Genomic DNA, 17,612 nt, shown 5'->3' on the forward strand with positions numbered 1-17,612 from the left:
AATTAGCTTCTTAATCATTTTCTTTGTAAAAGTTTGGCGCCAAGATTAATCAGGGACCAAGAACTCTGATTTTTATCTCAAAGGATAAAGAACCTACAGACACTAGCACAAGTCCAAGCAGCATCACAGCAATTTTAAACTTGAAGTTAGGATGTAAAAACAATGCCTTTTGCAGTCATTCTTTTAGGCATATTATAGAGAAAATCTTATTACTTAGAGATGTGTGTGCATTTACACTAGCACACACATAACTTAGATACTGATATGTTCTCATTAATACACATAACTTACTACTTTATAACTTTCACATGCAATAATCAGTACTATAAATAACATTTTCCACAGTGGAATTACAAAGTATTGAAAACAGAAGGAGATGGGTATAGAGGGACTTACAAAGTAAAGATTAGAACTCAAACTGCTTACTGCCCATCCACCTATTTTGTTTCTTCTAAATATTATATTAGTACATTCCATGCCAGAGTGGACATAACAAAATGGAGAAATTCGGGGCCATAGTAGTGTTGATGAAGGTTTTGGTTTTATATGTCAAGAGGATATTTTTGAGAAACTCTTAATTGGAAGGGAACTAACTAAAAATAATCTACCAAAAGAAGTTTTGTGATTATTGTGCTTTAATTTTTTTTATTTCAAAGTAGAAATTCTAAGTCATTACTTTGTTTCATTAAGCTGTCATGATGATGGCAATATCTCTTGATTATTTTATTGAACATACACGTTATTCACAAAACGATGAACTATGTAAAAGAAAGACCTAGTAAGCTTAGAAATAAGAACACTTTTCTTTTTTTTAGGTTAGAGCAGCAGGACTCTGCAGTGAAAAGCCCTCAAGATATTCAAAATGATGAAATGAAAGGGGAAAAAGGACACTTACATAGCTTATATTTCTGACTGCTTATTTAATGCTTTAAAAAAATGTATAATGTCTTGGAACAGATACCTTGGGGACAAAAAACTGCAGCATTTAAAACTTAACTGTACTGTAATTCATGACTGATGCTGCAAAGCTTAGTGAAAGAATATGTGGCCTCGTAGATGTGTCAAGTGCAGAAGTTTTTCACTTGGTCCTTCGACTCCGTATTTGATGGCTGCTAAATATGCCACAAAAATGAAGGGTATCAGTCTTCATCAATTCTTTAATTGTCTTTTTCTTTTCAGCGAAATTTAACAACTTTAACTTTGTAACTATATAATTACTTACTTAAAGAAGTAAATAAATGGAAGTTTTTTTTTGTCTTATGCATACATTAGTATATGTCTATATACACTACAGACATATACTACTATAAAAATGTATAGGGTTTTTTGTTTAAGAGAAAACTACAGAATAACAACTGAAAAACATAAAAAGTATAGGTCCAATTTCATCTTTTAAATATTAAATAAGTTAAAATGCCTCATTACCCAAGGCATTAACATAATGAGAAAGAAAAGATAATAATTTGCTTTCGTGATGATTGTTGTGGCCAAGTAGAATAACTATAAAATTTACAATTTAGAAGTCATTCTAATATCATAAAATTCTATAGTTTTTTAGATTACTTTAGCAGACAGTATAAAAAGCATTTGTACTAAAAAACATTTATGTTTTATACTTATGAACTAACTGTAGTATTCTTTAACCAAACTAACCATAACTAATCACTCTTTTTAATGATGTTACATGGTTTTAAACAAATTTCACTGGTACAAAATGTTGTCTTGCATTTTCTTTGCTCCTTTGGCAGTAAAAATACAGACTGGGCACCTTCATGCTCAAAAACATTAAGATGAAATAATTCACATTGCAGAGGGTTCTTTGTTTCTCCATTTGTGTGTTTCTACTCATGCAGAATGAGCTGTGCACATAGTCTGATAACAATGCAATGGATGCATCAAAATGAAAATGAAACAGATACCCATCCACAAACAAAAGTGTTTTGTGGGTATTGTGGGACCTAGCACCAGACACCAATGGTCCTGGGAGGAGTCTCACCCACCTGAGCGTCCAATAATAGGCAGACAGACCTAGGTATAAGCTGTGAAACCAAAGGAGATAGTGAACATGTCAGATCTCTCTTGACCCAGTTGGGAAAAAAACCTGGACAGTATTGACCTGGGCACATACCCACACATGAGAGAGAATTTTCTGAGCCGAGCCTTTCCTAGGAGAGATTCCAGCATAGCACTGAAGGGAAAAAAAAAAAAATACATACTTATGTATACATTTAAGTTTGGTCACAGAGGAGGCAGATGTAAGAGAAACTTTCCTCATGCCACCCTTCCCACCAAGGAAACATTGCATGAGGCTGCTCTATCCAGCAGGGGTGACCTCTTCTGTACATGGCGGTGTGTGTGGGGAGGCAGTAGGGGGGGTAGGGGGTTGAGGTGGGGAGAACAGCAAATGATTACCTGGTCATCTCAGTTGTGTGGGACACTGACATAGAAACCCATTTCTCTCCAGCAATACAGAGTACTGAGGTGGAACCTTCATGACTTGAGGGGAGGTAAGACATTGGGAAAGAGACAGATAAGAGACTTGATTTTTGCAGACTATTCAGAAAGACCACCCAGTAGCCTCTGGGAGTAACATACCCTGGGAACTCTGTACTAGGTCCAGAGTTCTGCAGGCACCTTCCCCAGGGGCTAAAGTCACACCTCCCCTTACTCTGTGGCTGGTTCTTTGTGTGCACTCCTGAGTGCTGTGTCAAGAGAGCTCTTAAACAGATATACACTCAGAAATAGGCCAGGGTCTTCTGGGCCAGGAAGAAACCACAAATTTGAGCAATAGTGCCATCTTCTGGAAACAAAAGAGAGGGCTCCAGCAGCCAGCCTGGGGACTTGCAAGAACCAGAGAAGACACAAAATGCCGCCACAAGAGGGAGCAAGTACAGTGGAACAGGTAGGCTCACACAAAGACAGATAAAACCCCATATAATAAAAACATCATCGAAAAGAATTCCCAATCAGAAGGCAATTAACAAAGACTTAAGGGGTGTCTTCCACTTCAAGTGTGAAAGCAGCAGCACAAAACTAAAAGAACATGGAAAATCAAGGCAACATGCCATCAAAATGCAAAAGAGCTGTTTTGGAGAAACTCAATGAGCTACAAGAAAACTCAGTTCAAAGAAATCTTGAAAAAAAATATGATAAAAATGAGATTTTTTTTTTTCTGAAGAGATAGAAGTCATGAAAAAGGACCAAACAGATTCTGGAGCTAAAGACCTCAATAAAATGAAAGGAAAAAAATGTAATAAAAAGGCATCTGCAGCAGAGTAGAGCAAATGGAAGATAGAATAAGTCAGTTAGAGGATAAGAATTTTGGAATAAACCAGTTGGAAGAGAACAAAGGAAAAAGAATGAAAAGGGTTGAAGAAAGCCTACATGACCTATGGGATTTGATCAAAAGAACAAATATTGGAATATTTGGGATTCCAGAAGGAGAAGAAAGGGAGAAGAGAGCAGAAAACTTATTTAAGTCATAGCTGAGAAATTCCCAAACCTGGGGAGAGAATTGGACATCTAAGTTTACAAAGCTAATAGATCACCCTTACTATTATCTCAACGCAAAAAGACCTCCCAAGACACATTATGATGAAACCGTCAAAGATCAAGGATAGGTAAAAAATTCTTAAAGCAGCAGAGCAGAGGTGGGGGAGGCGGATATTGTAACCCTCATAGGAACCCCCATTAGTCTATCAATGGATTTCTCATCAGAGAGAGTGGAATGACATACTTAAAGTGTTGAAAGGAAAAAAAAATGCCAGCCAAGAATTCTCTAATCAGCAAAGTTATCTTTCAGATATGAAGGAGAAATAAAGACTTTCCTAGACAAAAGCTGAGTGAGTTCATCACCACTAGACCTACATGCAAGAAATTTTAAGAGGAGTTCTTCAAGCTGAAATCAAGACACTAATCAGTGAATGAAAACATATGAAAGTTTACAGCACACTGGGAAAGGTAATTATACAGTCAAACTTAGAAAACTCTAAATCTGGGGGCACCTGGGTGGCTCAGTCATTAAGCGTCTGCCTTTGGCTCAGGTCATGATCCCGGTATCCTGGGATCGAGCCCCATATTGGGCTTCCTGCTCCTGGGAAGCCTGCTTCTCCCTCTCCCACTCCCTCAGCTTGTGTTTCCTCTCTTGCTGTGTCTCTCTCTGTCAAATAAATAAATAAAATCTTTTAAAAAATATTTTTAAAAAAGAAAGAAAACTCTAAATCTGTAATAGGATGGTGAGTTAACTACTTAACTATAGTATAAAGATCAAAGGAAAGAGTACTAAGTAATTATAGCTACTATGATGTGTTAACAAATACACAAAATAAAAGAGGTTAATAATGACATCAAAAATACGAAAGGGTGGGAGTAAAAGGGTGAAGCTTTTATAGACGATCACAGTTAAGTTGCTATCAGCTTAAAATGGACTGTTTTATCTATGAGATGCCTTATGTAAGCCTCATGGTAAACACAAAGCAAAAAGCTAGCATAGAAGATAAAGGGGAAACGGAACATACCATCACAGAAAATCACCAATTTACAAAGGGAAGCAAAAACAAAGGAAAAAGGAAACAATGGAAATACAAAACAATAAGATGGCATTAGTAAACCTTCACATATCAAATACTCTAAATGAAAATGGACTGAATTTACCAATCAAAATGCACAGAGTGGCTGGATGGATAAAAATATAACATTCAACTATATGCTGCCTACAAGACTCATTTCAGCTTTAAAGACACACACAGGCTCAAAGAGAATGGATGGAAAAAGATATTTCATACAAGTGGAAACCAAAAGAAATCAGGGATAGCTATATTTATATCAGACAAAATAAACTTTAAACCAAAAATGATAACAAAAGAAGGTCATTATATAATGACAAAAGTGGCAATCCATCAGTAAAATATAACAATCATAAATATATATGCACCTAACACTGGAGCACCTAAATATATTAAGCAACTACTAACAGATTTGAAGAGAGAAACAACAGTACAATAATAGAGGAATTAAGTACCCCACTCAGAGCAATGGTTAGGTCATTTTCCAGACAAAAAATCAACAAGGATATGATGGACTTGAACCATACTTTGGATTAAATTAATCCAAAAGACGTTTTCATAACATTCTATCCAACAGAAGTAGAATGTAGGTTCTTCTCCAGTGCATATGCAACATTCTCCAGTTAGACAACATGATAGGACACAAATCAAGTCTTACCAAATTTAAGGAGACTGAAATCATACCAAGTGTCTACTCCAGTCACAATGGTATGAAGCCAGAAGTAAACAAGAGGAAAGCTGCAAAATCTACAAAGATGTGGAAATTAAACTGGTTTCCTGGAAAACCAGTAGGTCAAAGAAAAAATTAAAAGCAAAATAAAAAAAAATTCAAAACAAATGAAAATGGAAACATGATATACCAAAACCTATAGATGCTTTATGTAAAAGCAATTTTGAGAAGGCAGTTTATACTGATAAATGCATATATTAGAAAAAAGAAAAATCTTAAATAAACAACCTTACTTTACACTTCCAGAAAATAGAAAAAGAACAAAATAAGCCCAAAATTAGCAGGAGAAAGGAAATAATAAAGATCAGAGTGGAAACAGAGACAGAAAAAACAATAGAAAAAAATTAATGAAATTAAGATCTAGTTGTTTGAAAAGATAAACAAAATTGACAAACCATTAGCTAAACTAAGAAAAAAAAAGACTCAAATCAGAAATGAAAGAGGAGGGATTACAACTGCTACTATAGAAATACATAGGATCATAATATGGCAACAAATTGGATAACCTAGAAGAAATTGAGTATATTCCTAGAAACATGCAATCCACCAAGAATCAATCAGTAAGAAACAAAATTGGAATAAACCAAGAACAAGTAAAGAGATTGAATCAGTAATCAAAAACCTCCCAACACAGAAAAGCCCAGACCCAGAGGTCTTCATTGAATTCTACCAAACATTTAAAGAAGAATTAATGCCAGTCTTTCTCAACTTCTTCTAAAAAATTGAGGAGAAACAAATGTTTCCAAACTCATAAGACTATCCTGATACCAAAGACAGATATGGAAACTAGAAGAAAACTATAAACCAATATTTCTGATGACTATAAATGCAAAAATGCTCAATGAAATATTAGCAGACCAAATTCAACAACATATTAAAAGGATTAAACATCATGACCAACTGGGATTTATCCCTGGGATATAAGGGTGGTTCAGTATGTGCAGATCAATTAATGTAATAAACCACATTAACAAAATGAAGGATGAAAATCGTATGATCATCTCAACAGATGCAGAAAAAGCATTTGACAAAAACAACATTCTTTTACTATTAAGACCCTCAACAAACCGTATATAGAAGGATCATACCTCAACATAACAAATGTCATATATGACACATTCATAGCTAATATTACACTCAATGGTGAAAAATTAAAAGCTTTTTCTCTAAGATCAGGAACAAGACAAGGGTGCCCACTCTCACCACTCTTATTCAACATAGTATAGGAAGTCCTAGCTAGAGCAATTAGTAAGAAAAAAAATCCAAATTGAAAAAAAGTAAAATTGTCATTATTTGCAGATGATATGATCTTACACATAGAAAATCCTAAAGACTCAACGAAAGACTTGTAAGTAATCAATGAATTCAATAAAGTTTCTGGATATAAAATTAATGTACAGAAATCAGTGCTGTTTCTACACCCTAGCAAGGAAACACCTGAAAAAGAAATAAAAGTATCTCACTGACAGTAGCATCAAAAACAATAAAATACTTAGGAATAAATTTAACCAATGAAGTGAAAAGTCTGTACAGTGAAAACTGTAAGACTTGATGAAAGAATTTGAATTTAAGAAAAAAAAAATGAACATGGGGTGGGAGGCAGAGAGAGGCAAACCAGGAAACAGACTCATAAAGAACAAACTGAGGGTTACTGGAGGGTGGTGGGTGGGGGATGGGTTAAATAGGTGATGGGGATTAAGGAGGGCGCTTGCAATAAGCACCGGGGATTGTATGGAAGTGATGAATCACTAAAGTCCACAACTGAAACTAACATTATACTGTATATTAACTAACTGGAATTTAAATAAATACTTGGAAAGGAAAAAAAGAATTTTAAAAAGTCACAAACGAATGGAAAGATACTCTGTGTTCATGGATCATAAGAATTAATATTGTTAAAATGTCTACACTACCCAAAGCCATCTATTGATCAATGTAATCCCTAACAAAATTACAATGACATTTTTCACAGAGAAAACACAATCCTAAAATGTGTATGGAAACACAAAAGACCCTGAACAGAAAAAACAATCCTGAGAAAGAACAAGGCCAGAAGCATCACACTTCCTGATTTCAAATTATACTACAAGTTATAATAATTAAAACAATATGGTCCTGGATAAAAATAGACCCATGGACCAACGGAACAGAACAGAGAGCCCAGAATTAAATCCCTACGTATATAGTCAACTAATACTTGACAAGGGAAACAAGAACACTCAATGGAGCAAAGATAGTCTCTTCAACAAATGGTGTTGGGAAAACTGGATAACCACATGTAGGAAAGTGAAATTGGGCTCCTATCTTATACCACCCACAAAAATTAACTCAAATGGATTCAAGATTTAAACATAAGGCCTGATACCTTTAAACTCCTAAAAGAAAACATGGGGAAGAAAACCCTTGACACTGGATTGGGCAATGATTTTTTGGATATGACACCAAAAGCCACAAGCAACAAAAGCAAAAATAGGACTACATCAAACTAAAAAGCTTCTGCATAGCAGAAGACACAACCAATAAAGTGAAAAGACAACTTACAGAATGGGACAAAATATTTGCAAAATATATATCTGTCAGATAAGGGGTTAGTATACAAAATATGTCAAGAATTCATACAAGACAATAACAACAACAACAATCTAATTTTAAAAATGGGCAGAGGAGCTAAATAGATATTTTTCCTAAGAAAACATCCAAATGGCCAATGGGCACATAAAAAGATGTTCAACATCAATAATCAACAGGGACATGCAAATCAAAACCACAATGACATATCACCTCACACCCGTTAGAATGGGGATCATCAAGAAGAGATAGCAAGTGCAGGCAAGAATGTGGAGAAAAAAGAACCCTTGTACACTATTGGTTGGAATGTAAATTGGGTCAGCCACTGTGGAAAACAGTATGGAGGCTCCTTAAAAAATTAAAAATAGAACTATCATATGATCCAGCGATTCCACTTCTTTTTTTTTTTTAAAGATTTTATTTACTTATTTGAGACAGAATGAGAGAGAGAGAGAGCACATGAGAGGGGGGAGGGTCAGAGGGAGAAGCAGGCTCCCTGCCGAGCAGGGAGCCCGATGCGGGACTCGATCCAGGGACTCCAGGATCATGACCTGAGCCGAAGGCAGTCGCTTAACCAACTGAGCCACCCAGGCGCCCTCCAGCGATTCCACTTCTAACTATATATCTAAAGGAAATGAAAACAGGAGTTTGAAGATATGTATACACTCCCTTGTTTATTGCAGCATTATTCACAATGGTCAAGATATAGAAACAACTTAAGTGTCCATCAGTGGATGAGTAGATTAAAAATTTGTGGTATATAAACACAATGGAATATTGTTCAGCCATGAGAAAGAAGGAAATCCTGCTATTTGCAACAACACATATGGGCCTTGATGGCATTATGCTACATGCTACAAGTTAGAAAGAGAAAGATATATACTGCCTGATATTACTTAAATGTAAAATCTAAAAAAACCAAGCTTGTAAACAGAGAGTAGAACGGTCGTTATTTAGTTTAGTTTAGGTTTTTCATTTTCTTGTTTTTTGTTTTTTTAACCAGAGGCTGGCAGAGCTGGGGGAGAATTGGGGATATGTTGTTTAAGAGTATAAATTGGGAGCTAGTAAATAACTAAGTCTTGGAGAGCCAATACACACACAGCATTGTGCTTATACTCAACATACTGTGCTATAAACTTCAAGGTTGCTAAGAGACTAGCTAGTAATTGTTCCTACAACAAAAGAGAAATGATAATTCTGTGAAGATACGGGGTGTTAGCTAAGGCTAGGGTGATAATCATAGTACAATGTAAAAATGTATCAAAACAATATATTGTACATGTTAAAGCTACACAACGTTATATGTCAATTGTATTTCAATTTTCAAAAAAATGACCTCTCTGCCTGGAGACAGTTTCACTAATCAAATCAAGAAATATTTTTTCAGTCAAAAGACCGAGATTGTTTCTACCAATGCATGTATTTTTGCTTGAAGTAGTTGTGTGTGTGCGTGTCTGTGTGTGTGTGCTTCCACATACAACATACTGACATGCTATTATCAAGCTATTTTGTGAGATCAGTGAGTTGTTCTTCCTTAGGAGTCTATTACAACGGGGCAATGTTAGATAATGCATGTGAGATATAACCAGTGAGGGCAGAACTTGGCATTTCCTAGAAAGGGCCTGATAGCCCAGAGGTTGGCAGTGAAAAAGAAAACACACTAATATATTTGGGAGAGTGCCCAGTATTTGCTAAGTGCTTAAAAAGATGTTTGTGGAATGAACATGATGAAGTCTTGAAGATCAGTTACTATTTTTCTTTGTAACAGGTCATGCTCATGCTTTTCTCATCTCTTCCAAGTTAAAGACTCTGATCCTATGTGTCCTTGTTGATAAAGATGGAGATATTAATACCTATCTAACTGGGTTGCGATGAAAATTAATGAAATACATCTCAGATGCAACTAATGAGGTATTAGGATGCTGTTATGTATGGATGGGAAACCACGTAACCCTGTGTTTGACATAATATCTCGTCTCATGGCGGACAAACATTTTCCCCTTCACTCAATTTCTTACTTCCCCTAACTGCAACATGAAACAAGACCCTCATCTTTCCTTCTTCTTATGGTAAAAAATGTATGTTCAGCTGGGTATCTTCAGTGCTATTTAGTTGTTTTTTTTTTTAATTCTGTTAATTTACAAAGAAATTGCTTAAAAATACATCCAGAGATGCTTTTTTTTTTTTTAAGAGAGAGACAGACCGCATGAGCGGGGGGGGGGGCAGGGAGCAGAAGGAGAGGGAGAGAGAGAATCTTAAGCAGGCTCCATGCCTAACATGGAGCCTGACACGGGGCTTTATCTCACGACCCTGAGATCATGACCTGAGCCAAAATCAAGAGTTGGAGGCTTGGGGCGCCTGGGTGGCTCAGTCGGTTGGGTGACTGCCTTCGGCTCGGGTCATGATCTCAGGGTCCTGGGATCGAGCCCCGCATCGGGTTCCCTGCTCAGCAGGAAGCCTGCTTCTCCCTCTCCCACTCCCCCTGCTTGTGTTCCCTCTCTCGCTGTCTCTCTCTCTGTCAAATAAATAAAATCTTTAAAAAAAAAAAAAAGAGTTGGAGGCTTAAAGGACTGAGCCACCCAGGTGCCCCCAGAGATGCTCTATTAAAGCAGAAGCTTCTTTTCATAAAAGACCAGACTTCTTAGTTTTATTCTCTACTATCACTTACATAATTTAGAAAACAATGGTGATATTCGTTCTGCACATTTTGTTTTGCATATATATTTATATGAAAATATAAAATACAGGTAGCTTGGAAACTCAAGTTCATTATCAGCATTTTACAGCATAATAAAGAATTCTTATTAAATAATGCACAGTTGTCATCCTCCATGACATATTTTCAACTGAAACCATCTGTTCTTATAAACAATGGCTGTGGCATACAATATACGGTGTTAAATTACATCCTTTGAAAGTCTGTTAAAATTAAGTAAATGGCTCCTTTTAAACATAACCATTACACTTTTTAAGTGTGAAGGGGATCTTATACATGACCAAAATTATGGTAGCCATACTAGGTATTAAATATTTTTCAAATTCTTTAAGCATTTGTATGGTTCTTTTGTCATTCTGCACTATATTATTTTTTCAATTATATAACCATTATATTTATTTATATAAAACCATTTGCTGGTAGGTTTTAATGTAACCTTTAAGAGGAATAGATTCAAAAGTAAGTTCTGTGAATATAAACTGCTGCTTGCTTTGTTTAATACCAAACTCTCATCATTTGAATCATGCTTGGCTAATAATAGAATTCAGTTAATATTTGTTGAGTAAAGGAGACACTGAAAGATATATGTTGAATGTTATGGGTTACCTATCAAAAATTACATAATTTGAAAATTCTTCACGCATTCCATTTCCAAGAAAGCCAACTCTCTGTACTAGTGGAAAAGAGTTGAATAACATGTTTCAGGCTTACTTAACTGTTTTGCATCGCTTCTCAAATAATAAAAGCCCAATTATGAAGATCTCAGTCAATAAGTGAAGTTATAAAATACTAGTATATTCAATGCCCTAGAAAGTGGAAAGAGCAAACTTACTAATATTTTCATTTTCAGAATGAGGAAACAAAATCATCTAAGCTAAAAATGACAAAGTTGAGACTAATACCCATTCCATTTTGTTCCAGATCCCATGCTCTTAAACATCTAGGCTATGTTATTGGTTCACTTCCTTCACTTCCCTTGGAACATCCCAGCATTCAGGGATTCTATGATAGTACAATGATGATACCCCTCACTATTAAAGAAAAAAAAGTACTCAGGTCAACTGAAATAAAGATGACTGAAGTAAAGCAGAGCAATAAACAAACTGGAGTATACTATATTATCCACTGCTCAAATAGATACTTTACTGTAAGAAGAAAGAGGTAAACTGTAAAAATGATCTTCAGGGGAAGAACAAATGATAAGTTGCATTCATCTGGAAAGGTCATACACAATAAGAAAATTGTGGCAAATAGAACCGTCCATAAAACTAAAGGAAGAGAAATGAAATTGGAATAAAAGTGGCATCAAAACCATCCTTTTCTTCTTACATTAGTGAACATTGATTTTTTAAAATATATAATTTATATCACTAGATTCAATATGCCTGCCTTGAGTAAAGCAGTTTTTAAAGAGATGTGCAAGTACTTGTGTATTACAAGTATAGCTCTGAATATGCGGTCCCTACTAAGTTATTATCTGCAAAATGTTTCTCAGCAGGAGATTTAATCTTATGTATAAGTTGACACGCCTCCCTTCCAGTGTTCTTTGTGTTGAGTTTGTGGTGGATTTCAAGCCATGCCCAATCATTCATTTTCTTTCCCTAGGATTTCTCGATAGTGTGCCTTTCAGTACTTTAAGTACAGCATTTCTATCATATAGATAAGACTTACGTACATAACTAGATGATAGTATAGGAAATATGCAAATGAAAACATCAATTTTTTTCTTAATTCCTAGCAGATTTTGTCAGCTTCACTAAAATTCTCTGATTAAACAGTCCTCAGGGACATACTTTTTAAAACATCATGTATTTGTGACTACAACAACTTTCTAAAACTTGTAAAGGTACTTTATGAGGAAATCTTGACTATATTTCAAATTTTGCCGTGGTTTCATAATTTGCAAAGCTTCCACTATTTTGATTCCATGTTCTTTTATATCATTTGATAAAGTTTCAAATACCTTCTGAGATAAAAACACTATTTCTAAAAAATGTTGGATTTATTAGTTAATTCTCATCCAAATAAAAAGCTACCACATTTAACTGACTCACTTTAAATTTGATGCTAGATAAAAACTGTCCAGCACTAAAATGTACAGATGCTTCAACAGCTTAGAGTAATGCTCCCTAACATGCCATAGAAAACATCCTTCTCCTTATGTGACAATTATCAAGTTGTCATTAATGACCAGGACTTTGGGATCATTCTGGGCGGCATTTGCTGGGCTCTGCCACTTGCTCTGATCTCAGACATACTGTTGGATCACTAAACTTCAGTTTCCCCATCAGTGAAATGGGTAATAACTGTACCTCCCAGGGTTATTGTGATCATCAAACAAAATAATATATAAAATTTCTGATACTCTGCTCAGCACATGGTGAGAGGTCAGTAAATTGAACTATTTATGTAGTATATAAAGATTTCGTTGTCGGGGTGCCTGGCTAGCGCAGTTGGTTAAGCCTCTGACTCTTGGTTTCCACTCAGGTTGTGATCTCAAGGTTGTGAGGTCGAGCCCCTTGTCGGGTTCTGTGCTCAGTGAGGAGTCTGCTTAAGACTCTCTCTCCCTCTCCCTCTGCTCCTCCCATCTTCCTCTCTCTCTCTCTAAAATAAATAAATAAATCTTAAAAAAAAAAAAAGATTTCCATTGTCTTAGTACCGTGCCACCAAAACTCTCTAAAACCTTGATTACTCTTATTTTGTAAGTTGGTTTTGCGTTTAATATATCTAATGCTTTTTTGACCGAAGGAATACTATATGTGTGTTACTATCCTGGCAACATGCTGAATTTAAACTATAAAGCAGTACTGAAATCATCACTTAGGTAAATTGTCATCGCCCACTGCCATGTGAACTGTTCTTCATATACGATATGATATTAACACCTTCATAATTCAAAGGTAATGCTATAGTTGTTGATGATTATCATCTCTTTAGGAGGTAATATCTGGGAAAATCAGCGTGCACTAGGAACACAAATATTGTGTGCATATAACCATTAAAAATAATTGTTTGATTCGGTTTATGGCAGCTGTTGTAATTTGCAAAGCAAATTGGTATCTCTGATTCAATTTTTTTTAATTATGCAATAATTATAAATTACTTTAAAAAACCCTGACCATACACAACGACATACATATATTATCCCATAGTTACTTCTATTTTTTACATTTCACTTTTTAGATTTAGATCTTTATCTGAAACCTATTCTGAAAATGTGGTGAGGTAGATTCATCATCATTTCACTACTGATTTATAATGTCTACATCGTCATATATTAAGTTTACATATATGCATGATCTATTTCTCAACTTTCTCTCAGCTTTGAATATAAATTCAAAGACACCAGTCACCAAAACTTTGTAATAAGTCTTGAAATTAAGTGGAGACAACCCCACACTACTCTTCTTCATCTTCAGACTTTTCTTGGCTATCATTGGCTGTTTTTACTTCCATATGAATTTCAGGATGTACACACATATGCATAAACCTTTTAGGATTTTTTTGGAAGCTGCATTGTATTTGTAGATTAATTTAGGGAGGGCTGACCGCTTTATGATATGGAGTCTTTCTATTCAAGATCACGATATATTTCTCCATTCAGAATATTCGACACTAAATTCATAATTACTTCTAGGTAGCTTATCCATTTGGGGAGAGTATTTTTAAAATTTTATTACATTTTGTAATCACTTGTTGTCATTCTGACGTTTAATGAGCAACAATGGAAGTAAGGTGACAGGAATGATATTTTCAAAGTGCCAAAACTAAAACATTGCCAATCCACCAGCAGATCCTCATTAAAGAAAATTTTGAAATGATATAGAAAAAGATGATTCCAGATGGAAATTATAAATTTCAAGAATGAGTAACAATATTAAAATATGCTTTTAAAAGTGGACAAATATTAAGATAAAATACCATATGATTAAAATAATATAGAGTTTAAATACGTAAAACAAATTTATATATAAATGAGTAGCATATGCATCAGGGCAGGGGGGGCAGCTGATGGGATTAAAGTATTCTTAATGTCCTATTTTTTAAGGTGTTCATACAGGTAGTAACCTTAGACTGCACTTTGATAAGTTAAGTATGCTAACTATGGCAAAATAAAGACTTTAATAAGTTAGGGAGACAAATCAAGAATAGAAACAGAGGGTTCAATTTCCAAACTAGCAGACAGCAAAACACGGAATAAGAAAAAAAAATTTCAACAGATTTAAGATAGAAGGAAAAAAAAATATAACACATGAAGGACAAATCAAGAAATAAGAATGGTGGGAATTAAATCCAAACATATCAGTAATTACAATACTTCTAAATGGACTAAGTCAAAAGACAAGTATTATAAAGTAAAAGGATGGAGATATATACCAAGTAATTTTAAAAAAAGAAAAAACATTTAGTTATGTTACTATCTAAGCAGAATGTTAGGTAAAAAAAAAAAATGCTAGGAACAAGATAACTTCCTAATGCTAAAAGCTTAGATACACCTGTAATTTGTAATGATTTTAAATTGTTTGCAGTGCACTCAAGAACTTCAGAAGCACATGAGATGATTTAGGAAAATTTATCATAAAAAGACTCTAAAGCAAATCCATCCTACCAAAGAACTCTGAGCATGCAGAGAGTTTTCTCTGATATCAATGTATTTAAAACAATAAGAAACATTTTATATAACCAGTGCCTTAAGGAAAATCTCCTAATGTATATTAGAAAATATTTTAATTCAATAATAATAATAAAATAATAATAAAAAATAAAAATGCTGCAAATTAAAACTTGGGAATGTAATTAAAGCAGTATTTAGAAACAAATTAAGAGCCTTAAATACATATTAGTAAAGAATACAGGCTTAAATTTAATTGACCAAGCAAGCATTTTAAGAAACAAAAACAAAGAAAAGTAAAACAGTTCCAAAGAAAAAAGTAGAATAACAGAAGTTGACGAAATAGAAACATTTGCAAGAGAGGTTCAAAAAAAAAGCCAGGAGTTGATTTTTTAAAAAAGACTTATTTATTTACTTATTTGGGGGGAAGAAGCAGAAGGAGAGGCACAAGCAGACTCCCTACTGAGAGGGGAGCCCTACATGTGGCTCAATCTCATGATGCCGAGATCATGACCTGAGCCAATATTGAGATTCGGACAGTTAACTTATGAGCCATCCAGGCACCCTGATTCTTTTTTTTAAGAAGGAAAAAATAAATTTGGCAAATCTCTGATTTAAATAAACAAAGAGATAATTCACAAATTTGTTATTTGACTGCCCATAGTTGGTAATTTGTGAGTTTTGGTAAAGTATATTATAGTTCGTCTCCCCCTCCGATTTCCCCCCCTTCATTTTTCCCTTCCTACTATCTTCTTTTTTTTTTTTTTAACATATAATGTATTATTTGTTTCAGAGGTACAGGTCTGTGATTCAACAGTCTTAACAATTCACAGCGCTCACCATAGCACATACCCTCCCCAATGTCGGAGGGGGAGACGAACCATCAGACTATGGACTCTGAGAAACAAACTGAGGGTTCTACAGGGGAGGGGGGTGGGGGAATGGGTTAGCCTAGTGATGGGTATTAAAGAGGGCACGTACTGCATGGAGCACTGGGTGTTATACACAAACAATGAATCATGGAACACTACATCAAAAACTAATGATGGAATGTATGGTGATTAAAATAACATAATAAAATAAAATTTAAAAAACTAATGATGTAATGTGTGGTGATTAACATAATAAAATTTTAAAAATGTAAAAAAAAAAGAATCACAAAAATCTAATACTATCTAATCTAATACGATGTAATGCTAATACCATTAATCTAACTAATTTATCTAATAATAATTCATTGCACACCTATTAGAAATTTACATTTTAGGGCACCTGGGTGGCTCAGTTGGTTAAGCGACTGCCTTCGGCTCAGGTCATGATCCTGGAGTCCCGGGATCGAGTCCCACGTCGGGCTCCCTGCTCAGCAGGGAGTCTGCTTCTCTCTCTGACCCTCCCCCCTCTCATGCTCTCTATCTCATTCTCTCTCTCAAATAAATGAATAAAATCTTAAAAAAAAAATTAAAAAAAAAAGAAATTTACATTTTAATTGCTAATCAGCCCTATTAAATCCCTGAATTACTGAAATGCCAACTATGTGGTAACATGTTACTAAGGTCAGTTAGATGAGGACCTATTTTGTTTTTGGCAGGATTTAGCATTAGCTATTCAGCTAATGCTGATACTACTGGGCAAATATTGAAATTGGACACAGTTCTATGATTCAGCCATAAAAGCCAAATATTATATACTAGAGTATCTGGAAGATATATTTCTGTCAAATTTCATTTATGGGCAATTTGATCATTTTAAAGCTTTTTTGAAATATAACTTTATGAAGCTTGTTAAATTTTGAAATGATTTACTTTTTATGATATTCCTACTATATAATCAGAAGGTATCTGACTCTTTAATGGGAAATTGTATAAATATGATTCATTTAGAAATTCATTTTATACGAGCTTTTTCTAAAAAAAGAATTTTACTAAGTGAATAAAACTTTTATGTTAAAAAAAGTATATTATAAATAACTTTATGCCAATACATGGGAAATTTTGGATTAAACTTATAAATTCCCAGAAAAAAAATATAACATGATAAAATTGTCTCATAATGAGCACAGATGCAAAAAATCCTAAACAAAATCTTAGTAAATTGTATCCAGCAATGATAATGATAATTTAACAAAAGAAAATATACCATAGGAAAATTAGGTTTATCCCAAAACACAAGGTAGTTTAATTTAAAAATCAGTGAATGAACTCAGAAGAATGGATTAAAAGAGAACATTCAAATGATTAATTTAGAGTTATTTTGAGGACCAGGTAGAACAGTGCAGGTGAAGAGGTTTTTGTTGTTGTTGTTTTTTAAGCTGAACTGCTGTTAAAGAATTATTCTTGCTGGTTCAGGCTGTTGTTGTTTGCCTCTGCTTTTATTTAAAAGAAAAAAAATCGCAAGTAAGATGTATTGTGAGAGCCTTGATTA

At 34.5% G+C, this 17,612-nt stretch overlaps 1 protein-coding gene across 2 annotated transcripts in view; it reads left to right on the top strand.

Annotated features, from left to right (window-relative positions):
- KHDRBS2 (KH RNA binding domain containing, signal transduction associated 2) overlaps positions 1-17,612 on the top strand; it is a 561,940-nt gene that overhangs the window by 455,881 nt on the left and 88,447 nt on the right. Inside the window, exon 8 of one of the 2 annotated variants that reach the window (XM_021692046.1) lies at positions 2,553-2,573. The exons of the other annotated variant lie outside the window; for it this stretch is intronic. Within the exon in view, the coding sequence (XP_021547721.1) occupies positions 2,553-2,573 (21 nt within the window). The remainder of the gene's footprint in view (positions 1-2,552; positions 2,574-17,612) is intronic. 2 annotated transcript variants of the gene reach the window in all.

This window comes from Neomonachus schauinslandi, chromosome 8, assembly GCF_002201575.2.
Source record: "Neomonachus schauinslandi chromosome 8, ASM220157v2, whole genome shotgun sequence".
Classification (NCBI taxonomy): domain Eukaryota; kingdom Metazoa; phylum Chordata; class Mammalia; order Carnivora; family Phocidae; genus Neomonachus; species Neomonachus schauinslandi.